The 27,410-nt window shown below is 36.9% G+C and overlaps 1 protein-coding gene across 1 annotated transcript in view; it reads left to right on the forward strand.

Annotated features, from left to right (window-relative positions):
* SLCO1B3 (solute carrier organic anion transporter family member 1B3) overlaps positions 1–26,173 on the forward strand; it is a 40,077-nt gene extending 13,904 nt beyond the window's left edge. Inside the window, exons 9-13 of the mRNA XM_042948442.1 lie at positions 2,285–2,450; positions 4,546–4,730; positions 10,469–10,533; positions 15,046–15,163; positions 25,626–26,173. Of these exons, the coding sequence (XP_042804376.1) occupies positions 2,285–2,450; positions 4,546–4,730; positions 10,469–10,533; positions 15,046–15,163; positions 25,626–25,833 (742 nt within the window). The 3' untranslated portion in view covers positions 25,834–26,173. The remainder of the gene's footprint in view (positions 1–2,284; positions 2,451–4,545; positions 4,731–10,468; positions 10,534–15,045; positions 15,164–25,625) is intronic.
* Positions 26,174–27,410: the final 1,237 nt, after the last annotated feature.

Genomic DNA, 27,410 nt, shown 5'->3' on the forward strand with positions numbered 1-27,410 from the left:
GGAGTAGAATTTAGTGATTTATCACTTACATGTAGCACCCAATGCTCGTCAGAGTAAGTTGGACCCCCCTAGTGCCTATTCACCCATTTAGCCCATCCCCCTACCCAACACCCCCTCCAGCAACCCTCAGTTTGTTCTCTGTATTTAAAAGTCTCTTGTGGTTTGCCTCCCTCTCTGTTTGTATCTTATTTTTCCTTCCCTTCCCCTATGTTAAACTGTTTTGCTTTTTAAATTTCACATGAGTGAAATCATACGATATTTGTCTTTCTGTGACTGATGTATTTCACTCATCATAATACATTCTAGAACATTGAACTTTTGAGGTAAAAGAACCTTAGAGGGGCACCTGGGAGGCTCAGTCGGTTAAGCGTCCGACTTCAGCCCAGGTTGTGATCCCATGCTTTGTGGGTTTCAGCCCTGCATCGGGCTCTGTGCTGACAGCTCATAGCCTGGACCCTGGTTTGGATTCTGTGTGTCCCTCTCTCTCTGCCCGCCCCCCCACTCTGTCTCTCAAAATAAATAAACACTTAAAAAATATTTAAAAAAAAGAACCTTAGAGATCATGAAGCTCAAACCTCTTAAATCCTCTTAATTTATTAGTTGAGACCCAGAGGAACCATAACTTATTTGAAGTCACACAATGACTCCAGACTGATGCTATATCACATCAGTAGTTCTAAGGGCTCCCAAGTTGTCAGATATGCATTAGCCTAAAGCCAGTTTCCTAAAAGCATGTATACTAACTGTGCTATCTATTCAAAAGAAAGCAGCTAGAATTGTGTGGGATTATTTTCCTTCAGTAATTTTACTGAGTGCCTCCTTAAAGATCAAGAAGATTTATAGGATACATCGCTGCCTTCATGAAAATCATAGTTTAATCATAGTAAATAATAGAATAGATATATTCAACATTTATGAAGTGCTAGTAACAGAACTAACTTTTTAAAATATAAATAAGTGCAGAGTTTCTTTGAATGTGGCCTGAGGGTCAATAGGAGTCCCTGAGACCTTATTGAAGTCTCAGCAGATTCTAAACTATTTTTATAATAATACCAGAATGGTATTTGTCTTTCTTATTCTTATTTTCTCATGAGTGTAAAGTGATATTTTCAAAGGCTACAATAATGTAATGATAACATCAGTCTGGTGGCTAATGATGTGTGCTTGTGTATTCTCATGTATTAAACATTTGTAGTATTAATTTCTAATTAGAGTCTATATATACCAATACCAATACATATAACCCACTTGAACAAAAAATCTTTGGGGTCCTCAATACTATGAAGGGCTACTGAGAATAAAAACTTGAGAACTTCCTTATTATTTTTTTTTCCAAAAAGTCCCTATGCGATTGATGTTATTATCTCTGACTTACAAATGGCAAACTGTTTTAGGAAGAGTAGTCACAAGTATCTTATTCAAAGATAATTCATCAGTTCTCTGTTATCAAGATTTTTATAAAAACCAAAAGCATAATTTTAAAAATCTATAAGCAGAAAATTAAATTATACAAATAATCCATTTTATAATTTTAGCCATGTTATGAAATCATATCTTGTAAATACAACCATGTTTTATAGTCTATCATTTTAAAGCATGTTGTCATTGCATTTAAAAATTATATGGAGTTTTTCTTGTCTTTTTCGAGTGATTTTATTATTCTTGATTTTTAAAAATTGATCCTTAGGAGTTCTGCTTTGACCATATTGAATTATTTTCTTATGTAGTTGAAATATAGATTTTAAAATTCAAACTAAGTAACACTAACAGATTCATGGGACTTTATAGTAAGCTGGGGAGAACCTTAGTTTATTGCCTTACTTGAAGAGAAACCGAGTCTGAGAAAAATGAAGTGACTTGTTTAATGAATAATTTCTTGGTAGGATCACAAAGATCTCCTATCTAAGTCTTATTGATCTTTTTTTTTTCTTTACGTTTTACTTTTTCTAGGTCATAAATTATGTCTGGGTGAAGATGGGGGTATGTGTTAAGTTAATAAGCAGTATTAAAATGCCATTTTTGCATCATCATTCATCAAATTTCTCTGGTTAAAGCCCAACTGTTTTCCTTGTTTCTCTTCTGCCCTCCCCTGCTTTCTCCTCCCCTGCCCTCCTCATCCTTCTCCCTCTCCCCTCGTGCCCTCCTCTCTTCCTCCCTTCCCTTTGCTTCCCTTTCCTACTCTACCCTTCCTTTCTCTTCTCTTCTCTCTTCCCTCCTTCTCCTATTTCTCCTTCTTCTTTCTCTCTCGCTCTCTTTTTGATATATGTCTACCTTATATTTCCAGAAATAATCCAGTGGCATCTCACATAAATGTACCACTTTCTTATTGCAACTCAGACTGCAATTGTGATGAAAGTCACTGGGAACCTGTCTGTGGAGCCAATGGAGTAACTTACATGTCACCTTGTCTAGCAGGTTGCAAATCTTCAAGTGGCAATAAAAAGTCTATAGTGAGTATTTGTTTTTACTTTCTCTTCTCTCCATGATCAAAATCATGTATTTGGTTTACCTATTACTTATCAAATCTTTCTGAAAGTGAAGTCTCCAGTAAAAAGATAAAAGAAAAAGACTCCCAGTATTGTCTGTCATTGTGATAGTTGTGGGGTTGTGTAAACAAAAACCTCCAATAAAATCCTGTTTGAAACACAAATGGGTTTTTCTGTTGCTTGAATTCTCATTGAGATTATTCCTACTTTCCCCCTTGAATTTATGAGAATATGACTGTCTGGAATTTAAATGCATTTAAGATCTCTAGGAAGCACTTCATTTGACTAATTAGATTCAATTAGGGTTACTTTATCCTCTACCCTTCAGAAGTTAGGGGAAAGTCCTGACCCAACAATTTGTCAGTACTTTCTGCCTTTCCAGTACAACAATCTATATGCAAAATTGCCTTTAGGCTCACCACCCTTTTGACTTTCCAAAAAATTAATCAAGGCTTCATGCTCACTTGACTATCCAATTCTTGGCTTCCAAATTTTCATATCTCCAAGGGCAGCACTTCTATCCAGTATAACTTAGTCATTTGCCTACCTATTCCAGACAACTTCCATAGAAATACCGTATCCTTCTTCATTTAAAATATTCCCTTCCATGCAAACTATGGGTTCTCCCTAATTCTCTGGGTTAATTTCCAGTAGTTGGGGATCAGATATTCTACTTACAATCTACTGAGTACTCACAAAGTTGGGAGCCATTTTCTTATCACCAACATTAGCAATATAATCAGCTTATGATCAATCATTGCCCTCTTCCACACATTTCTGTCTTTGATTTTCAAACTTTTTCCATCTTTTCCTTGTCCATAACCCTACTAATTGTATTATTGAAGGGTATTGAGAATTTGAAGAATAAAGCACCCAGAGTCTTTGAAGCCAGGCCATAAATTAACATCCAAGGACTATACTTAAAAACCCCTATTTTATATTCATGGCTCTAGTGCTTTTCACTGAAAATGCATGTTTAATCCATGGTCCCACTTGGCCCCTTAGTGAAGGCCTGGAAGAGACATGATGTTAGAATCCTAAAGAGAACTCTATACTGTGGAGACATTTTCTTAATACTGGCATGACTATAACATTTGGGGACTACTGGGGAGTTCTTTTACCAAATCCTTAGTAAGAAATCATCCCTTCCTAATTACTCAAAATAATGTCCTTTGTACCTGAGTTTGGTTATATTGGTCAATAGGCTTGATACATAAAGGATTCCTCCATATTATTCCTAGTGAAAAAGTAAAGTTTGATCATCAGATAAGTACTGATTCAAATTCTCTTCCAATTCCTTCTTCAATAAATAGTCTAGAGTACTAAGAAGTTTAAGCTTAAGTGAATTGCTTTTTTTAGCCTAGCCTTAAAACAGGATTTATTTAAGCCACCTATATAAATAAACTGCCTGCCGAATCAAATCTCTAAAATCATTTGTTCCTAAGATTTCTTCCCCTGTGCTCTATTCATTAGGGTATTCTGTTGTGTTGAACCTCCCCGGTGATAACATCATCTATCCTCTAATCTGTCATTATGTTCTTGGATGTTGTGTTTGCTGTACAAAGTAGTTCCAGTATGCCTGCATGGTTCCTATTCCCCTAGATTCTGCCCCATTTCTAATGGGTAGCTCCAGGTTTTGCCCCCCACAAAACTATATTTTCTGGATTCTCTGAGTAGCCTCTCCCCAGAAGATGTTTCTGGCACTTAGTAGGATTGTTAAGGAGAGTAACTAGATGTTTTATAGAAAGTAAAATTGACTGGGAGAAAATTATTTAAAAGAATTTATATTAATGAGAAATTATTTACAGTTTCAAACATTAATTTTTCTATTCTTTTCTAATTTTTAAATTAGTAATGAGTTAAATGTTAATAGTGAATTGTTTTTTTTCTAGAGTAATAGAGGAAACAATTTTGCCTTTCATCTATTAAACAACTGTATGTTTTAAAAACTAAACATTTTAGCTTGATGGGTGAGACTTCTTTAGCTATAATGAAATGATTTATAACCCAGTCATAATTTACAAATATATTCTGTAATATCTCAACAACTATTTTTTAGGTGTTTTATAACTGTAGTTGTGTGGAAGTAACTGGTGTCCAGAACAAAAATAATTCAGTGAATTTGGGTGAATGCCCAAGAGACAATCATTGTACAAAAAAATTTTATATTTATGTACTGGTGCAAGTCTTGAATTATTTTTTCTCTTCATTGGGAAGCACCCCAACTATCATGCTGGTTTTTAAGTAAGTATGACTTTTTAATGCACTTTAATGTATATTTAGACAATAAACACACCTAATAATGTACATATTTTCCATAATATATTAGGAACATGAATTTATATTTTGTTACATTTTAATTTTCTAAGAATGCATTTTCTTAGGATTATTGTGATACTCCAATGCCATAATGAATGATAACAAGATTTCATATTTTCTCCTCTTATGAAGAATTTTGTGACATGGAGTGACTGAAAATCACTTCAATTCTGAAAAAAAAATCCATGTTGTGATTCTAAAAGAACTTCTAATTTTGAGATGCCTTACGCCAGGATAAGCCTGTCAGAGTGAATCAACCATTGATTTAATCGAAAGAAAACATTTGGGAGCCAGACTGTGTAATGTAAACCATCTACAATATTCTGAAGTTTTCATATACCATCAAAATTGCTTTTGACTTGGTCTCTCAATTACCCTCATAGATAAGAAAAAAATATATGAGCAGAATTCATTCCTTTTTTCACTCATTAGACTAATACTTACACCATGCTTAAAGAATATTCCATGGTGAATAAAACAGATACACATTAGATTATTACAGGAAATAATGATGTAAGAAACATAAGTTTAAAAATATATACATAATTAGAAACTGTCATTAGTACTAGTAAGGAAAAAGAACAACATTAAAGAAAATAAAGAGGAAAACCTAATTGAGGATTGAAGTGAAGAGCAGTGAGAAGAGGACTCAGAGACTTCTCAAAAAAAGCAACATTGAATCCTAAAGTCTAAAGAATAGGTTAACATTAGCCAAATGAAGAACTTTATAGAAAAAGAGCATCAGTGCCAATTCTTCCAGACCAGAAAGAACTGGAGTGTTTGAGTTGGTTGGAACATCATGAGTGAGAGGTCTATGACATAAGATAAGATTGGAGAGTTAGGAAGGGAGAAGATCACACAGACCATGTTGATGAGGTTAATTGTTCAGTTACCTAAAACTGAAAACATATTAAAACTTGCATGCATATCTCAAAAATATACAGGTGTAAATATGGTAACCTGGGTTAACATCCAAATTATACTTTTAGGACCTAGGTAGTTAACCACAAGTTCACTGTCAGCCAACAACATGACATGGAAGGGAAAGAAAACAAATGTGATAAGTTGTGTTAAAATGAATATACATGAGCAGACAGAGTCTATAATTGTTTAAATTTTATTCTTACTCCAAATCTTGTTAAATTATTTATGCTAATTTATTCTACAGCTATGTCTCCACCTTAATATAAAATGTCTACTCAAAAACAGAACTCTTCCATATTTGCCAAATTACACATTAATTATCAGAAAAAAAAAACTCCCTCAAAATTCTGCATTAGCTTTATCTAAGTCTTAGCTTTTTTTAAAAAAATGTTTTAGTACTTTATTTTTTATTTTTTTAAAAATGTTTATTTATTTTGCAGAGAGAGAAAGAGCAGGGGGAGGGGCAGAGAGAGAGGGAGACACAGAATCTGAAGCAGGCTCCAGGTGCTGAGCTGTCAGCACAGAGCCTGATGCGGGGCTCTAACCCACGAACCATGAGATCATGACCTGAGCTGAAGTCGGACACTTAACTGACTGAGCCACCCAGGTGCCCCTAAGTCTTAGTTAGCTTTTTAATTTAAAATATTTGCAGAGTGAATAGAGGGTTTTAGAGAACACTGTTTCATCATTGATGACATTTATATTTTACCTTATTAAGTGGTTAAGATAAACATTACCATCAAAAACATTTACTGATCTCTCACCAGCCTTTAATTTTAATGAAAGAAAACTTTTGTGAAGCAGACTGTAGAATAAAAATATGAACTTCAGTCTATTAATGATTTTCCAATGCTTACATCATAAGGCTATTATTAAAACTAGACTAAGCAGGAATGATGATACTCACTCATTCATTATATTCATTTTATGTGTCAGACACAATTCTAGGAGCTGAGACAGAACTATGAACATAAGTGATAAAGGCTCCTCTTTTACTAGCTTCCAGTGAGGGTGAAAGACTGGATGAGCATAAAAGAAGAAACAATAAATAAGCAAGTAAATATGTAAAATAGAAGTATTAAGCACTAGGAAGAAAAATAACTCAGACTAAGAATATAGAAGTGGGGCAAATAAATGATAATAATTCAAATATTGTGCATTGGAAGTCACTTGATAAGAGAGCACAATAAAAAATGAGGGTATAAGCTATGCTGATCTGGGTACAAGTGAAGAGCATGGTCCAGATAAAACATACCCTGTGGGTCACAGAAACAACTTTGGAATTTATTCTAATTGTATTAAGAAGCCAGCAGAGCCATTAGGCATTAAAATTATACACCTGACTTATCCAATTGTAAGATGACTCTGGCTGTTGTGTGGAGATCAAGTTTTTGGGACTCAAGGATGGAATCAGGGAGAATGGAAGGCTTTGATAGTTCTTCACAGGATGGGAATTTGATTGAGGATAGTGATGGTAAAGGAATTAGAAAGTGATATGAGTTTGTCTTTGATCTGTTTTTAAAACCAAGTCAATAGTATTTGCTGATGGATTGAATGTGGCATGTAAGAAAAAAAATTTAAGGATGATTTCAAGGTTCTGGCTCAGCTCTGAGAAGATGGTGGTACTTCCAACAAACTGAGGCAGACTAAGGAAGGGTAGTTGAAGATAGTGGATAAGCAAGAATTTGTTCTATCCCTGTAAGTCTGAGATGCCTATTGATGAAATATTGGAGCAGGAGACATTAAATTTGGAATGAATAACACAGAGATGTTATTTACAATCTTGGCAATGTTGAGACCTTCTAAAGATTGAATACAGATAGAAATAAGATTTTAGAACCAAGACCCAGGCACTCTAATCTCATAAACCAAGAATAGGAGGAGAATCCATTGAAGGAAACTAGGAAAGAGATTCCATGGGGTTGGAGAGAAACCAAGAAGGTGTACCATGGCAGTTAAAGATTAGGGAGTAATTGTTGGATTTCATTATGTACTTGTCACTAGATTTAACAAAAGTAATGCATAAAGATGGGAGGAAAGAAGGGCTGTTTTGCAAAGAACCAAGAGAAAATGCAAGAAGGGGAAGTGTAGATACTCAGGGAAAATCCTTCATATTAGTAATGTTATATAAAAAAGCAGAGAAGAGATGTGGTAAGTTAGCAAGGGTGTGGTGTCAAGATTTCTGTTTATGTTAGATATTATAGCATGCTTGTGTACTGATGAGAATTATCCAGTAGAGTTTAAGGAAATTGATGGTACAGGAAAGAAAGGGAACATGACAGGGGAAGGTGAAAGGGGATATGAACAAGTGCATGGAGTTTATTCTATAACAGAAAGGAATGTCTTCTATGTGAGTAAAAAAAAAAAGAGTTACATGTTTAGCTTTACTCATACAAGGGTATTGAAAGTCTGTTCTGATTGCTTCTACTTTTTCTGCTAAATAAAATGCAAGGTAATCAACTAAGAGAGAGGAGGAAAAAGAAGTGGCTTGAAATGAGATCAGAAAGTGGGAACTAATAATCTTTAAGGTTGGGAGAATAAACTGGGAAAGTGGGCTAGTAAAATACAGTAGGATTGTACCAGAGGCCCTTGGGGGTTGTACTTATGAATTTAAAATGAGCTTAGTCAGAATGTTTGAATGATTTCCTCAAGTCAGCACAGCTCTGGAGGGGTCTAATGAAAAAGGTAGGGGTTGGATGAAAGCATTTTTGCTTGCCTGGGACAATAATGGATGAGAGGGACATGAAGTTTAAGGTATATGAAAGGAAGGATGGTAATGAGAGAACATGGTAGGAAAGAAATGAGGTGGTGAAAACGGAGATGGGTGGGGACAAGGTGGAGGGTGGCAAGGTCCTGAAGAGCCCTGTGGGTCTGAACTTTGTTGGAGATGGTTTAGTGGATACAGTGAAGTTAAGAGGTGTTATGAAGAAGGGAGCTCAAAGCTGATAATTAGGGAAGTATGTACTGATTAGCATGACCATGCAGTGGGTGAGATAACCCCAAATGGGTGAAGAGGTCAAGAAACATGTAGGCCAGAGCTTTGAGAGGATGGTTTACATGGATTATTAAAATAACTATGAAGAGTGGCAGATATAGTTTTGGGAAAAAAATCACAGCCTAGTACTAAAATTGCCAAGGAATGATGGGGGGGGGGGCAGGGAGTGTTGTGCTAGTCCATAGATATTTCAGCAAGTTAGAGAATGATATATTAGAATGGCACAATACTTGAGGGAAGTTAGAGGTCTTTCAGAGGAGGCACTAGAGTCTGCAGGTAGTAAAAAAATAAGTAAAGGAAAAGGCAAGAAGGACATCTATTCTTGAGGCCCAGTGAGACTGCAGGCTATGGGAGAAAAACAGCCCCCACTTGAAAGAGTTGCATAGAAAGAGAACCATCAGGGGGAAGCCAGGCTTTGTTAGAACAAGAAAGTGAAAACTTTCCTAAGAACATATGATCTAAAGATTTTCCTGGTAACAAGGGATATAATGGAAGAGTTTGAGTGCTGTAAGAACAAGAGACTGGGTGTGATTAAAGAATGAACTAAACCATGTCGGAACCCAGGGACTCAGGAATATGGAAACTGATACTAAGAGAGGTTACATGATTTCTCCAAGTCACTTATTCAATATGAACAACCATTATCTCCTTATTCAAGAACAAGAACTAGCATGGAATGTCATAGGAGACACTTAGACATCTGTTGAATGACTAAATCTGCTTATCTCTATGAACAAATACAGTCATCCAAACAGTTCAAATAAAAAAAAAACACCTTTGTATTAGTTAATCAAGTATTTCCATAGAAATGTTCCATAGAAACAGTCAACTCCTCCCTATCCTGCCATTACTGCTGGATAATTCATTTCACTTGAAATGTATTAGGCTATCACAGGTATGGTAGTGTCATCATCTCATTGGACACAGAAAAATGGAATGGTGGAAAGAAATTTCTAAATGGAAGAGTGAGTTAATTTCTAAAAGAGAGGATACAAATGTGCTTGCTCCCTTTAAAATGCCATTTACATACATTAGACACTAGAATACACAGGAATCTTTTTTGACCCTCTTGGTTATATTCCATGGTTTATGAATCATATTAGTGAACTTTGCCTTTAGCAGAAATGACAGAAATAGGATGGTAAAAGAGTTCTCCTCACACCAAGACCTCAATAAAAGCATCTGCTGTATCACGTGGCCTGTGTCAACTGAATGGGTCACAGGAGATCTGTTTCTTTGTAGGCATAATAAAGTCTGTTCCAATCACAAACTGATAGGATTTCAAAGGATCAAATGTGAAAATGCTAAACTATCTTGAAATCTCAACATATTGAAAAATAAGAGAATAATAATTATTATCACTCATATGTTCCCGTTTTAAAACAACTGAAAGACAACTTGAAATGTTAGCCATTCACTTGAGGGTTTTCATTTGATCATGAAGAACAATGCCACTGAGTGTTTGTTTGTTTGTTTGTTTGTTTATGAAAGAGTAAATAGGGGCAGAGAGAGAGAGGAAGGGAGGGAGGAAGGGAGGGGAAGAATCTTAAGCAGGCTCCATGCTCACCATGGAGCCTGATGCGGGGCTTGATCTCATGACCCTGGGGTCACGACCTGAGCTGAAATCAAGAGTCAGATGCTTAACTCACTGAGCCACCCAGGAGCCCCAAGAAATGTTTAAGTATTGAACTTGGTTTGGTATTTTGGAGATGTTTAATGTTTCTTTGCCCTTATTTTATTTCAGAAATGTTCAACCTCAGCTGAAATCCCTTGCAGTGGGTTTCCATTCACTAACTATACGAGCATTAGGTATGCTAAATATAGAGATTAAAAATTTAAGATACAAATTTTCATGCCAAAGCTCACAGACTGAATATAATTAATTTCCAATTATAAGAAATGTTTAGAAGTTACTATTCAAAATAATTTCTATTTTTGTTGTAAATAAAAAATGAGAGGAAAACTAAGTAACTTAAAAGAGAATTTCTTTTTTTCTTAATATATGAAATTTATTGTCAAGTTGGTTTCCATACAACACCCAGTGCTCATCCCAAAAGGTGCCCTCCTCAATACCCATCACCCACCCTCCCCTCCCTCCCACCCCCCATCAACCCTCAGTTTGTTCTCAGTTTTTAACAGTCTCTTATGCTTTGGCTCTCTCCCACTCTAACCTCTTTTTTTTTTTTTTCCTTCCCCTCCCCCATGGGTTTCTGTTAAGTTTCTCAGGATCCACATAAGAATGAAACCATATGGTATCTGTCTTTCTCTGTATGGCTTATTTCACTTAGCATCACACTCTCCAGTTCCATCCACGTTGCTACAAAGGGCCATATTTCACTCTTTCTCATTGCCACGTAGTATTCCATTGTGTATATAAACCACAATTTCTTTATCCATTCATCAGTTGATGGACATTTAGGCTCTTTCCATAATTTGGCTATTGTTGAGAGTGCTGCTATAAACATTGGGGTACAAGTGCCCCTCTGCATCAGTACTCCTGTATCCCTTGGATAAATTCCTAGCAGTGCTATTGCTGGGCCATAGGGTAGGTCTATTTTTAATTTTCTGAGGAACCTCCACACTGGTTTCCAGAGCGGCTGCACCAATTTGCATTCCCACCAACAGTGCAAGAGGGTTCCCGTTTCTCCACATCCTCTCCAGCATCTATAGTCTCCTGATTTGTTCATTTTGGCCACTCTGACTGGCGTGAGGTGATATCTGAGTGTGGTTTTGATTTGTATTTCCCTGATAAGGAGCGACGTTGAACATCTTTTCATGTGCCTGTTGGCCATCCGGATGTCTTCTTTAGAGAAGTGTCTATTCATATTTTCTGCCCATTTCTTCACTGGGTTATTTGTTTTTTGGGTGTGGAGTTTGGTGAGCTCTTTCCAGACTTTAGCCTCTACTACAAAGCTGTAATCATCAAGACAGCATGGTATTGGCACAAAAACAGACACATAGACCAATGGAATAGAATAGAAACCCCAGAACTAGACCCACAAACGTATGGCCAACTCGTCTTTGACAAAGCAGGAAAGAACATCCAATGGAAAAAAGACAGTCTCTTTAACAAATGGTGCTGGGAGAACTGGAGAGCAACATGCAGAAGGTTGAAACTAGACCACTTTCTCACACCATTCACAAAAATAAACTCAAAATGGATAAAGGACCTGAATGTGAGACAGGAAACCATCAAAAGCTTAGAGGAGAAAGCAGGAAAAGACCTCTCTGACCTCAGCCGTAGCAATCTCTTACTCGACAGATCCCCAAAGGCAAGGGAATTAAAAGCAAAAGTGAATTACTGGGACCTTATGAAGATAAAAAGCTTCTGCACAGCAAAGGAAACAACCAACAAAACTAAAAGGCAACCAACGGAATGGGAAAAGATATTTCCAAATGACATATCGGACAAAGGGCTAGTATCCAAAATCTATTAAAAGAGAATTTGATTGTTCATTCTAGTTAATGTCAAGGTTTAACTAGAACAAAGAGTCATCATATTTGTTTTACACTCTTTTTAACACAAAGATAAGTGATCCTCCAAGTTTCTCTACTTTTAGAATTAGGAATATTACTTCCCATAGGCAAAGTGGAGGGCCTTCCTTCTACACAAAGACGTTAATGCCCAAAACAGCTTGGAAGTACTGGGTATCCAGTCAGGCTGAGATTGTGTGAAACAACAGGAGCAGACTTTTTGCTGTGCCTCTTCTCTAAGGCTGGGGACCCTAACCTTTATCAGAAGTTAAAAATGAGAGAGGAAATGGGAACTAAATGGTAGGACTGAACATCTGGGACTAAAGGAGTGTTCTGAACGAAAGAAAGCTCAGGACGTAATGTTTTATGTTGTTAAAGAGTAGGGCTGTAGACTCCAGAGGTTAGAGTCCTATTTCTAAATATTCGAATGAGGTGATTAGTACAAGATATAGGATATCGCCCTTTTTCCCTTGTTGTCATTTGCCATTTATACCACACAGATTTCCCTTGCTAGCTCACCAACTCCTAACTTAACTCCTGTGCAAGCCCCTTTGTAAGATGTATTAACATAGTATGCTTATTCCTGGGAAGTAGGAAAAGAGCACCATTCCTGTAGGGATTGGGGTAGAAGGCTGACCAGGCCTGGAGGCAGCCACTGATGGCAGAAGGAAAAGTAAGCGAGAGGGGCCAGTCCCTGGGATCCGTGCAAGCAAAAGGAAGAAACATAACTCTATGGCTAATTGCACTGGAGAAGTTGTACAGGAAGTATATTTGAGAAGGCCACAGATCCTTAAAGGTAGAAAGAGGAAATACAAAACACATGGAGAGAAGAAGATGGAGGTGCTGCAGGATTCCACTTAGTTCTCGACCCAGCCTTCCTTCTGTTCTTCTCTAATCTCACAACTCTGTCTGTCCTAGAAGCTTCCTGCCTCCAGATATGATGGAGATGCCCCACTCCTAGAAGCTAAGCCATAGAAGCTAGCAGATGAAATAGAATGTGGAAGCAAGCACTCCTCCTTAGATTCTGAAATAAGATTGAGACTAGAGGAAATTATTCTAATGCCATAAAACAGAAAGCAAGGAATTTTACCATCCTAATTAAGCACATTATTTTGATGTGTCCAATATATGGTGCAATAGAACCTAACTGCTTTTATGGGGAGAAAAAAAGTGCATCCTGAGTAGTGAACTTTCACAAATAATTTTCTTGAATACAAAATATGTGTAAATTGTGAGGAGTCCATAGAGAATCATTAAACTGAAAAGGATAATCAAAAAATAGATAATTTGAAGTTTTAAAATTCTAGTAATGACTTAAGACCAAGGTTGTTACCTAAAACATTTAATGCATTAAGTTTGGTCAGTTTGGTCAGACTGGTGGTATTATATGGGGAAAATAAATTATTGGCATGCATTTTTCATTTTTCAAAGGGTGGCTGTGATTTGTGGAAAGCTGCAAATTTTTCACCCATTTTCTCAGTACCAGTTTTCCTCAGATATGTTTAGCCCAGACACCAGACTTTTGTCATCTCCAATTTTTCACTCTCAGAAAATTGAGACTAATTAAAAGTAAATGGAATTAATAAAATTTGTGAAATATGAATCACTACCACTTTTATGTAACAAAATAAAAATTGTCAGCCACTCATCAAAATACAAAAAGAACAAAGTAAAAACATGGCCACTTCAGTTCCACCATATGCAATATAGATCTCTACTGGCATGTCCCTAAAATTTTATTCAAATTACTAGTCCTTTGAACTAGGAGTTTATCTCAGAGTTTATTAAAATAGCAGTAGGAATAGATGGGCACTTCTTCTATAAGGCAGCATATGTATTTCTAAAAAGCTTTACATTCTGTAAAACTGTACACTACAAATAAAACCTGGGTTAGGCACAGACCACTAGACACCTAGGCATCATTTTCATCAGAACATTAACAGAAACAAAATTCAGCCACCAGCCCTAACTTGAACAGCCCATGCTCCTTCAGGAGATTTTAAAAATGTGCACAATCAATGGAGAGAAAATGCAGGATTGTGGGCTTTAATGACACCAACAAAGTGGAAGGGGAGCTCTAAGCCAAGAAAGGACAACCTGCCAAGATGCCTAGAATTCTGTGAAGCTGAGCCTGTGCTTGTCTGTGGAGGAAGAGCTAGTGTTGGCATTTACCTTCTAATTTTTTGTTTGTTTATTTCGTTTTGAGAAATTGAGCATGAGCCGTGGAGGTACAGAGAGAAAGAATCCCAAGCAGGCTCTACACTCTGTGCGGAGCCTGACACAGGGCTTGAATTGTGAGATCATGATCTGAGCAGAAATCAAGAGCTGGACGCTCAACTAATTGAGCCACCCAGGTGCCCCTACCTTCTAATTTTCTTAAAAATAGCGTACAAGACTCTCCTGACTTTGCAGTAATTGAGTTGAGAACATTTACCTTTCCCTGTGAAGTTATAATTCTACTCCCATTCCTCAGCTTTCCTTGCCTAAGAAAAATTATGTACGAACCAACGTAACTTTCATGTTTTACTCACAACATTCTCCTTTTCATCAGTCAGGCTTAAGTTACTTGGGAATCATAAGAACAGAGTGTACATGCGTTTAATGTTCCATCTTCTCTTCCCTATGTGTGGCGGGTGAGGTAGATAACAGATATATGCTATTATATGTGATTTGAGCCTTTGAGATTCCTAACAGTCTCAATTATTGAGTAAATTTAGGTCAAAACAATGGAAGAGTGCTTTAAAATTTTTAACTTTTACTTAATCTAAAATGTATCAGTGTGGAATATCACATAGTTATGTTTGAAACATGTTCCTTGAATTGACCTTTTCTCATCTCATGTTGCAGGAGGAATTCCAGCTCCTATATATTTTGGGGCTCTGATTGATAAAGCATGTATGAAGTGGTCTACCAGCAGCTGTGGGAAACGAGGGTTTTGCAGGTTGTATAACTCCAGATTATATGGGTAAGATGTCATAAATATATTTCTTGAATTGATTTTTTCCTTTGACTATATTAATGCCTAAAAGATGACATGTCATTTTCGGTATAATAATGATTATAAACACCATTTAATGAACTTTGTATTCATGTTGTATCAGGCAGCATGGTATCTCATTTTAATACTCTTAGCAACTGTAGGAAATGGATTTTTTTCCTTTTTCCTTAAATATGAAGAAATAAAGACTCAAAAAGAATAAGTAATTTGTTCAAAATCATACAGTAAATAACAATAAGATCTGGGATTTGTACTCAGGTTTTTGTTGTTGTTGTTGTTGTTTCTAAAATCTCTCCTAATACTAAAGAAAACTATTTTCAGTGACATTCTGGCTTCTCTAAGATGATATAAAATTATCAGCTGGAGCTCTGGTCATAGGTCTGGAAAAAAAAGGAAAAATGTTGTTTCTACAATCTTCTACTCATGGGGAAACAACTGGATGGTCATCTAGAAAAAAAATAGTTGCAATAGTACTTTAACCTTACATAAAAAATAAATGCACATTAATCAAACACATATATTTACAATATGAAACTACAAGTATTAGAAAAAAAACTCTGGTAGAAATACTTTTAATTATCTAGGAAGCAGGAATGTGTTGCTCAGTATGATCCTAGCCCCTAAAACCACAGTAGAAAAAACAAAACAAAACTCTGTGTCCCAAAACTGAAGCAAAGTTCAAAGACAAAAGGTAAATTGGAAAAAGAAGGTGTAACTTATAACCAGACACAAGGCAAATGTCCTGAATATATAAAGAGCTCCTAAAAAATAAAAAATAAACAGTTCCAAATGCTGGCAAAGATATGGAACAATGGGAAATCTTTTGCTTTGCTGGTGGAAATGCAAAATGGTACAGGCACTTTAGAAGAGTCTGACAGTTTCTTTTAAAGCTAAACATAGGCTTGCTATATGGTCAAGTAATTGTGCTTCTAAGGTATTTACCCAAATAAGCTGAAAACTTACACTCATACAAAATCTGTATGCAAATATTTATGGCAGTTTCATTCATAATTGACAAAAAAAAATGAAGCAACTAAGATGGTCTTCCATGGTAAATGGATAAACAAACTATGGTACATTCATGCAACAGAATACTATTCAACCATAAGAAGAAATGAGCTATTAAGCTACAGAAAGGCAAGGCAGAATCTTTTGCCCAGTGTGGAGCCCCACAGAGACTTGAACTCATCACCTTGAGATCAAGACCTGAACTGAAATCAAGAGTCAGACGCTTAACTAACTGAGCCACCCAGGTACCCTGAGACAGGAAGGATCTTTTTTTTTTGATGGAAAAGATTTTTATTTTTATTTTCTTATGAATATATTTTCAAATTGGCTTACATACAACACCCAGCGCTCATCCCAACAAGTGCCCTCCTCAGTGCCCATCACCCATTTTCCCTCTCTCCCATCCCCCCATCCACCCTTAGTTTGTTCTCTGTATTTAATAGTCTCTTGTGGTTTGTCTCCCTTCCTCTCTGTATCTATTTTTCCCCCTTCCCCTTCCCCCATGGTCTTCTGTTCAGTTTCTCAAGATCTACATATGAGTGAAAGCATATAATACCTGTCCTTCTTTGACTTATTTCACTCAGCATAATACCTTCCAGTTCCATCCACGTTGCTGCAAATGGAACGATTTCATTCTTTCTCATTGCCAAGTAGTATTCCATCGAATATATAAACCACATCTTTATCCATTCATCAGTTGATGGACATTTAGGCTCTTTCCATAATTTGGCTATTGTTGAAAGTGCTTCTATAAACATTGGGGTACAAGTGCCCCTATGCATCAGCACTCTGTATCCCTTGGGTAAATTCCTAGTAGTGCTATTGCTGGGCCATAGGGTAGATCTATTTTTAATTTTTTGAAGAACCTCCACACTGGTTTCCAGAGAGGCTGCACCAGTTTGCATTCCCACCAACAGTGCAAGAGGGTTCCCGTTTCTCCACATCCTCTCCAGCATCTATAATCTCCTGATTTGTTCATTTTGGCCACTCTGACTGGCATGAGGTGATATCTGAGTGTGGTTTTGATTTGTATTTCCCTGATGAGGAGTGACATTGAGCATCTTTTCATGTGTCTGTTGGCCATCTGGATATCTCCTTTGGAAAAGTGTCTATTCATGTCTTCTTCCCATTTCTTCACTGGATTTCTTGTTTTTTGGGTGTTAAGTTTGGTAAGTTCTTTATAGATTTTTGATACTAGCCCTTTACCCGATGTCATTTGCAAATATCTTTTCCCATTCTGTCAGTTGCCTTGTAGTTTTGTTGGTTGTTTCCTTTGCAGTGCAAAAGCTTCTTATCTTGATGAGGTCCCAATAGTTCATTTTTACTAGTAATTTAATTCCCTTGCCTTTGGAGATGTGTCAAGTAAGAAATTGCTGCAGCTGAGGTCAAAGAGGTTGTTCCCTGCTTTTTCCTCTAGGGTTTTAATGGTTTCCTGTCTCACATTCAGGTCTTTCATCCATTTTGAGTTTATTTTTGTGTATGGTGTAAGAAGGTGGTCTAGTTTCAATCTTCTGCATGTTGCTGTCCAGTTGTCCCAGCACCATTTGCTAAAGAGACTGTCTTTTTTCCATTGGATGCTCTTTCTTGCCTTGTAAAAGATTAGTTGGCCATACATTTTTTGGTCCAATTCTGGGTTCTCTATTCTATTCCATTGGTTTATGTGTCTGTTTTTGTACCAATACCATACTGTCTTGATTACACCTTTGTAGTAGAGGGTAAAGTCTGGGATTGTGATGCCTCCTGCTTTGGTCTTCTTCTTCAATATTACTTTGGGTATTCAGGGTCTTTTGTGGTTCCATAACAATTTTAGGATCATTTGTTCTAGGTTTGAGAAGAATGCTGGTGCAATTTTGACTGGCATTGCATTGAATGTATAGATTGCTTTGGGTACTATCGACATTTTAACAATGTTTGTTCTTCCAATCCATAAGCAGGAAATCTTTTTCCATTTCTTTGTGTCTTCTTCAAATTCCTTCATAAGCTTTCTATAGTTTTCAGCATACAGGTCTTTTATATCTTTGGTTAGGTTTATTCCTAGGTATTTTATGGTTTTTGGTGCAATTGTAAGTGGGATCAGTTTCTTTATTTCTCTTTCTGTTGCTTCATTATTGGTGTACAGAAATGCAACTGATTTCTGTACATTGATTTTGTACCCTGCAGCTTTGCTGAATTCATGTATCAGTTCTAGGAGTCTTTTGGTGAAGTCTTTTTGGGTTTTCCTATGTAGAGTATCATGTGGTCTGTGAAAAGTGAAAGTTTGACTTCTTTGCTGATTTTGATGGATTTTATTTCATTTTGTTGTCTGATTGCTAATGCTAAGACTTCCAACACTATGTTAAACAACAGTGTTGAGAGTGGACATCCCTGTCGTGTTCCTGATCTCAGGGGGGAAGCTCTCAGTTTTTCCCCATTGAGGATGATATTAGCTGAGGGCTTTTCATATATGGCTTTTATGATGTTTAAGTATGTTCCTTCTATCCCAACTTTTTTAGGGTTTTTATTAAGAAACCATGCTGTATTTTGTCAAATGCATTTTCTGCATCTATTGACAGGATCATATGGTTCTTATCATTTCTTTTATTAATGTGATATATCACATTGATTGATTTGTGAATATTGAACCAGCCCTGCAGCCCTGGAAAGAATCCCACTTGATCATGGTGAATAATATTTTTTATATGCTGTTGAATTCAGTTTGATAGTATCTTGTTGGGAATTTTTGCATCTATGTTCATCGGGGGTATTGGCCTGTAGTTCTCCTTTTTTGTGGGGTCTCTGTCTGGTTTAGGCATTAAGGTAACAGTGGCTTCATATAATGAGTCCAGAAGTTTTCTTTCTATTTCCATTTTCTGGAACAGCTTGAGAAGGATAGGTATTAACTCTGTTTTAAATATCTGGTAGAATTCCCCAGGGAATCCATCTGGTCCAGGACTCTTATTTTCTGGGAGATTTTTGATAACTGATTCAATTGCTTCACTAGTTATGGGTCTGTTCAAATTTTATGTTTCTTCCCATATGAGTTTTGGTAGTGTGTGGGTGTCTAGGAAATTGTCCATTTCTTCCAGGTTTTCCTATTTGTTGGCATATAGCTTTTCATAGTATTCTCTGATAATTCCTCATATTTCTGAGGGATTGGTTGTGATAGATCCATTTTCATTCATGATTTTATCTATTTGGGTCTTCTCTCTTTTCTTTTTAGAACTCTGGCAAGGGGTTTATCAATTTTGCTTATTTTTCTTTTTAAAAAATTTTTAAAATGTTTTTATATTTTTGAGACACAGAGACAGAGCATGAGCAGGGAAGGGGCAGAGAGAGAGGGAGACATAGAATCCGAAGCAGGCTCCAGGCTCTGAGCTGTCAGCACAGAGACTGATGCAGGGCTTGAACTCATGGACTGGTAGATCATGACCTGAGCTGAAGTCGAATGCTTAACCGACTGAGCCACCCAGGTGCCCCGCTTATTTTTTTAAAAAAAACAACTGTTTCATTGATCTGTTCTACAGTTTTTTGGGTTTTTTTTTGGATTCCATATTGTTTATTTCTGCTCTGATCTTTATTATTTCTCTTTTTCTATTGGGTTTGGGGTTTCTTTGTTGTTCTGCTTCTAGTTCCTTTAGGTATGCTGTTAGATTTTGTATTTGGGATTTTTCTTGTTTCTTGAGATAGGCCTGGATTGCAATGTATTTTCCTCTTAGGACTGCCTTAGTTGCATCCCAAAGGGTTTGGATTGTTGTGTTTTCATTTTCATTTGTTTCCATATATTTTTAAATTTCTTCTTTAATTGCCTTGTTGACCCATTCATTCTTTAGTAGGATGTTGTTTAACCTCCATGCATTTGGAGGTTTTCCAAACTTTTTCCTGTGGTTAATTTCAAGTTTCGTAGCATTGTCATCTGAAAGTGTGCATGGTATGATCTCAATTATTTTATATTTACTGAGGGCTGTTTTGTGACCCACTATGTAATCTATCTTGGAAAATGTTCCATGTGCACTTGAGAAGAATGTATATTCTGCTGCTTTAGGATGAAAAGTTCTATATATATCCGTCAAGTCCATCTGGTCCAGTGTACTAGTCAGGGACATTGTTTATTCACTGATTCTCTGTAGAGATGATCTGCCCATTGTTGTAAATGGAATATTAAAGTCCCTGCAATTACCACATTCTTACCAATAAGGTTGCTTATGTTTGTGATTAATTGTTTTATATATTTGGGTGCTCCTGTATTCCGTGCATAAACATTTATAATTGTTAGCTCTTCTTGATGGATAGACCCTGTAATTATGATATAATGCCCTTCTTCCTCTCTTGTTAGAGTCTTTAGTTTAAAATCTATTTTTTTTTCAGATATAAGTATGACTATTCTAGCTTTCTTTTGACTTGCAATAGCATGATAGATGGTTCTTCATCCCCTCACTTTCAATATGAAGATGTCCTCAGGTCTAAAATGGGTCTCTTGTAGACAGTAATTAGATGGGTCTTTTTTTTATCCATTCTGATACCCTGTGTTTTTTGATTAGAGCATTTAGTCCATTTACATTCAGTGTTATTATTGAAAGATTGGATTTAGAGTCATTGTGTTATCTGTAGGCTTCATGCTTATAGTGATGTCTCTGGTGCTTTACAGTCTTTACAACACTCACAGAGCCCCCCTTAAGATCTCTTGTAGGGCTGGTTTAGTGGTGATGAATTCCTTCAGGTTTGTTTGTTAGGGAAAACCTTTATCTGTCCTTCTATTCTGAATGACAGACTTGCTGAATAAAGGATTCTTGGCTGCATATTTTTCCTATTCAGCACATTGAAAATTTCCTGCCACTCCTTTCTGGCCTGCCAAGTTTCAGTAGATAGGTCTGCTACTACCCTTATGTGTCTATCCTTGTAGGTTAACGCCTGTTTATCCTTAGCTGCTTTCAGAATTCTTTCTTCATCTTTGTATTTTGCCAGTTTCACCATGATATGTCATGCAGAAGATCAATTCAAGTTATGTCTGAAGGTAGTTCTCTGTGCCTCCTGGATTTCAGTGTCTGTTTCCTTCCCCTGATTGGGGAAGTTCTCAGCTATGATTTGTTCAAGCACACCTTTGGCCCCTTTCTCTCTCTTCTTCTTCTGGAACTCCTATGATACATATATTGTTCCATTTCATTGAATCCCTTAGTTCCCTAATTCTCCCCTTGTGATCCAGAATTTTTTTATATCTCTTTTTCTCAGCTTCATCTTTTTCCATAATTTTATCTTCTATTTCACCAGTCTCCCCCTCTGCCTCTTCAATTCTCGCTGTCATCACCTCTAGTTTATTTCGCACCACATTTACAGCATTTTTAATTCATCATGACTATTTTTTAGTTCCTTGATATCTGCAGCAATAGATTCTCTGCTGTCTTCTATGCTTTTTTCAAGTCCAGAGATTAATCTTATGACTGTTTTTCTAAATTATTATTCAGTTATACTGTTTATATCTGTTTTGAGCAATTCTTTAGCTGTCCTTTCTTCCTGGAATTTCTTTTGAGGAGAATTCTTCTGTTTCATCATTTTGGCTAGTTTTATGTCCCTTATGTGTTTTAAAAGCTTGTTATGTGTCTTGCGCCTCTGAGAACTACTATATTAAAGAGGGGTAATACACTGTCCAGGGCCTGGACCTTCAGGAGGTGTTTTTTGGAGAGTGTACTTGCTGTCTTTTGTTGTGAGTTTGGTTACTTTATCTCCCTACTCATAGTGGTGTTTTGAACTCTTCACTAGGTGTGCTTTGATTTGTTCCTTGAAGTATCCCCAGAAAGGAAAACAAACAAACAAAAAACACACAGAAAACAAAAACACTCAAACACACGCATAAACAAAAAAACAAAAACAAAAAAACCAAACATGAGCTACAAGTAAATAAAAGGGTGGAGGAGGTACTGATGGAAGAGGCCTTATCCCATACAAAGAGAGAAATGACAGGGAGGGGAAAAATAAAGAATAAAAATTGACCAGAAAAACTATATGGCTTAATCCAGAGAGAAAGAGTAAGAAAAATAAAGAAGGAGTAAAGGAAAAAGAAAAAGAAAATAAAGTTATCCATACAAAGAAACTGTAGGGCTTAATCCAGAGAGAGAGAAAGGAGAATAAAGAAAGAGATGTGGAACATGTATCAAGAGAATGGATTAAATATGTCTGTTTAAACAAGCCAACAACCAGAGTAACCAGACTAGAGGAGGGAAGAGATAAGAAGGAGAAAAGGAAAGAAGAATGTATCTATATAATAAGAATTGTCTGAGAATTAAATCAGGCAATGTGACAGCGCTGGTCTGGAGTAGGGGCCATCTGGTTCATCAGTATCAATCTCACTCCAGTAGATACACAGTTATCAGGTGCAGAGGGGCGTGGCATGTTGTTCACTGGCCTTGCCTCCACTGTGCCCCACCCCCCGGGTCTCCGTTGCTGAAGTCCCACCTTGTTGGTGATGAGGAGAAAATGGTGACACCCCAGTCTCTCCTCCATGGGCCAGGTGTCCCAAACCACTCTGTTTGAGCTGTCCTCACTGTGCTTCGGCTGCAAATGAGGCGGTTTGTCTTGCTCCGCCAACTCCAGTGTCCTGGTGCTTGGCTGGAATTCAAACTCCCACTCTGTGCGCCCAGTACTGGGGAAGCAGCACTCCATGCTGCCCAATAGGTGGTCCCTAACTGGTGGCACAGGCCAGGCAGCTGACCCCAGTCCCAGTCCGGAGAAAGCCCCTCAGTTAGAGATTGCCTCTTTCTCTGTCCCAGTCTGTGATTTTTCTTGTCTAGATACAGACCTATGCTTCCCCAGCTGCTTCTTCTCTTCCCTTTGTCTCTCTGCAGAAGGGGATCCCTCCCCTCGGTTCATTTTGTCTCTTCCAGTTCACAGTCACACACCTATGACCCATCAGGTTGTCCTGGTGGGTCCCTGGAAGCCACAGTCTCTTTTCCTTCTGGACTATTGGAGTTCAAAGTCCTTTAGCTTCAACACTACTTTGTGAGACGAGGGACCTTTGGATCCCCCTACTTCTCCACAATGTTGGCCCCCCCTCCTAGGAAGAATCTTAAATGCACATTGCCAAGTGAAAGAAGGCAGTCTAAGAAAGCTACTACTTTCTGTCATGAAGTTTGCAATATTGCAACCAGCTGGAGATAACTAACCCTCTTTAGAACTCTTAACACTTTGAAGCTCACTCAAGGGCCTTATCACTTTCCTTTTGGTCAGTTGTGTTCATTGCCTAAAGTACTTTGAAAAGTACTGCCTAGACATTGTCCAAAGTGGAATTTTAAAAAAGCAGCGTGTTCCCCAGTGAAGAAACAGCAAAACCTAGTCACCTTATGATTTTTTTTGGATTTAATATTTGAGGTAACCAGATAATTGTTCATTCATTTTATCTAGCATAAAAATAATGTAAACAATTCCTACTCCAAGAAGTAGAAATCTACATTATGATATCAATCCCTAACCTAAACCCAGTTTACTCAAGTTTTCTTAGCAACAGTTACATAACCAGAAACACATAGTAATTTTTCTCAGTAACAATAGAAATTCTGAAAAGTTTAACATTGTTGTAGAACTACTTGACATAACCCAAGGATGAGACAAATATATTTGAAGGTTTAAAATATTTCTTTTGTTATATGTGGGACACCACAACATTCTATTGTAATTTTAATAAATTTAAGCTTATATGGCTCAAAATTCTATAAATCCATTCAGCTTCAATTAAGCCTAATAATTGTTCAAATATTTTTTTTTGTGTAAAGCTTGTCAATTAGTTAACAATGTCATGAGGCCAGTGAGTGTTTCCTAACCTACTAGGTCAGTGACAATCTGTCTTTCTTGTTCATTATAATCACCTGAGGAGCTTTAAAAACTGCAAATATCTGTGTCCCATCTTCAGAAATTTTTATTTAATTGTTCAGGGACTGTGGCATGGGCATGAGATTTAAAAAAATCTCCTGGTATAATTCTAATGTGCAACCAAAGCTGAGAATCATAAGAATCGACCATGTGTGCAAGATAATTTAATGTAGCTTTGTTAAAAACTTCCAGTAGGTGGGCTAGATTCCAAAATCTATAAAGAACTCACTAAACTCCACATCCAAAAAACAAATAATCCAGTGAAGAAATGGGCAGAAAACACGAATAGACACTTCTCTAAAGAAGATATCCAGATGGCCAACAGGCACATGAGAAGATGCGCCACGTCACTCCTCATCAGGGAAATACAAATCAAAACCATAATGAAATGTCACCTCATGCCAGTCAGGGTGGCTAAAATGAACAAATCAGGAAAATATAGATACTGGGGAGGATGTGGAGAAACGGGAACCCTCTTGCACTGTTGGTGGGAATGCAAACTGGTGCAGCCGCTCTGGAAACCAGTGCAGAGGTTCCTCAAAAAATTAAAAATAGACCTACCCTATGACCCAGCAATAGCACTGCTAGGAATTTACCCAAGGGATACAGGAGTGCTGATGCATAGGGGCACTTGTACCCCAATGTTTATAGCAGCACTCTCAACAGTAGCCAATTTATGGAAAGAGCCTAAATGTCCATCAACTGATGAATGGATGAAGAAATTGTGGTTCATATACACAATGGAATACTACTTGGCAATGAGAAAGAATAAAATCTGACCATTTGTATCAACATGGATGGAACTGGAAAGTGTTATGCTAAGTGAAATAAGTCAGGCAGAGAAAGACAGATACCATATGTTTTCACTCTTATGTGGATCCTGAGAAATGTAACAGAAGACCATGGGGGAGGGGAAGGCAAAAAAAAGAGAGAGGGAGAGAGCCAAACCATAAGAGTCTCTTAAAAACTGGGAATAAACTGAGGGTTGATGTGGGAGGGAGGGGAAAGTGGGTGATGGGTATTGAGGAGGGCACCTGTTGGGATGAGCACTGGCGTTGTATGGAAACCAATTTGACAACAAATTTCAAATAAATAAATAAATAAATAAAACTAAAACAAAACAAACAAACAAAAAAAACCACTTCCACTAGGCCATACAGCATGGGCTGTGGACTGCATTTAGCCTATAAACTAAACTTTGGCTCCTGGTTCAATCTAAATGAATTCAATTTGATGATCTGTTAGTTAATTCATTTCCTTCATAGTCTCTTTCCATTACACATGAACTAATCCATCTTTGAGAAAGCTAAACATTCCAAGTATACCTTACTTTTATGGAAAGCATTTAGGTAGATCATTAATCATGCTTAGTTTCTGTGGCTTATATATTCCTTTTAAAATAATTTTAAAAACCCTCCTATGTATCAGTAAAAATAACCACTAGAATTGCTGACTGAATATTCTTATGTATAATTTCAAATCCCATTTCTTTTTCCTCTTGAGGTCTTCTGCATACTGGAGAACAACACTGTAAATTGTTTTAAATGACTGAAAATGGAAATTCAATTTTTTTCTCTTTTAACAGAAATACCTACTTGGGCTTGATTGTGAGCTTAAGATTTTCAGCACTTATTCTGCTTGTTGTATTAATTTTCACTATGAAGAAAATATATCAAGGAAAAAATACCAGGGCGTCAGAAAATGGAAGAAAAGATATGAATGAAGCAAACTTAGAACCCTTAAATAATGATGGATATTTTGTGCCTTCTGCAGACAATGAAGCACATATGTAAGGTGAAGAAAAAAATATGTTGCTGTGTTTTACACTAACATTGTATTAAAGTAGTAGGATGTTATCTTGAGCAGTTCTTGGTCTTTTCACCGAGAGTCCTCACACTCTTCCCTTATGAAAGTACAGCAAATCACCTATGAATTTGTCATAATGAACCAGACTATATATAAAAAGGAATGAGAGTACTCTTTGTTCAGGGTATGACTATGCATTTTAGGTGAACATTAATGCAGATGATCCATACAAATTTATAGTGAGAGGTATGGTTAGTATGTAATAAAAAATTTTTGCCCAGATAATTGTAACTCAATAAAACCAGTGACTAGAAAATAGAAGTAAAAAGGAAGGAGAAAAATAAATAACCTTAAAAAAAAGCCTAATACTTTTTTTTTTTTTAAACCAGTTTGGCCCATGTTACTCAAACATGAAGTTAATGTGATGGAGGCTTTATACTATGATGACATCTGTCATTCATGTATTAAGTCATGTATTTCACAGACCTCATTAATTTATAATTTGAAATTGCATTTGACCATGAACCCCTGATGTATCCTCTTCCAACTTTCCATTAAAATACTAGTGAAGAAGTAGACATAATTGAGAATTTGCAAGCTATGATTGTCAGACAGCATATTACAGAATGTGTTAAGTTTCTTTCAGGCCCATGGAAGTGGATTAAGAAAACTGACATTAACTTGAGAAACCAAAGCCCATTACAAGATGTATCTTCATTCCATTTGCTCCCTGGAAGACATAGAGTTTGTACCAGATAACTTACCAGCTGTTTCTCAATTACGTGTGTGTGTGTGTGTGTGTGTGTCTGTGTGTGTTTGTTTGTTTTTGGTGCACCAAGAGACAGCTTTCACAAATAAGATAAGGGTGGATGAGAACAAATGTTTGAATATTGTGTTTGTTAAGTGACAACAGCTTTATACTGACTGCTAAAAATTTGTAGTTTTTATACTCAATAAGGTTAAAGGACAATTTTTGGCATTAGAATAACCTGTAAAACTTTTTTTAAAAGAAACCAGTTATGTACCCACCCCCAGAGATTCTGATTCAAAACAATTTTTCATGTATCCTAGACATCTCCTTTAAAAAAAAAGTCTAGGGGCACCTGGGTGGCTCAGTCGGTTAAGCGTCCGACTTCGGCTCAGGTGGTGATCTCGCGGTCCATGAGTTCGAGCCCTGCGTCGGGCTCTGTGCTGACAGCTCAGAGCCTGGGGCCTGTTTCAGACTCTGTGCCTCCCTCTCTCTGACCCTCCCCCGTTCATGCTCTGTCTCTCTCTGTCTTAAAAATAAATAAATGTTAAAAAAAAATTAAAAAAAATATTAAAAACAAGTCTACATAGAGTCCCTGATAAAGAGATACAGAAAACCACAGGATAGGAGAAGGTATTCCCGAGTATGACAAAGTCACATAATATGATGCTTGCTAGAATCTGAGAATTAGCCTACAAGTTATGTATATTCAACTATTCTCAAACTGTAGCCCTGAGAAGATTTATTCCTCCCACAAACAGAGATTTGGAAAAACCACCAACATGCTCAGTTACTATGTTACAAGTCTGGTGTGAC

This window comes from Panthera leo, chromosome B4, assembly GCF_018350215.1.
Source record: "Panthera leo isolate Ple1 chromosome B4, P.leo_Ple1_pat1.1, whole genome shotgun sequence".
In the NCBI taxonomy this organism is placed as follows: Eukaryota; Metazoa; Chordata; class Mammalia; order Carnivora; family Felidae; genus Panthera; species Panthera leo.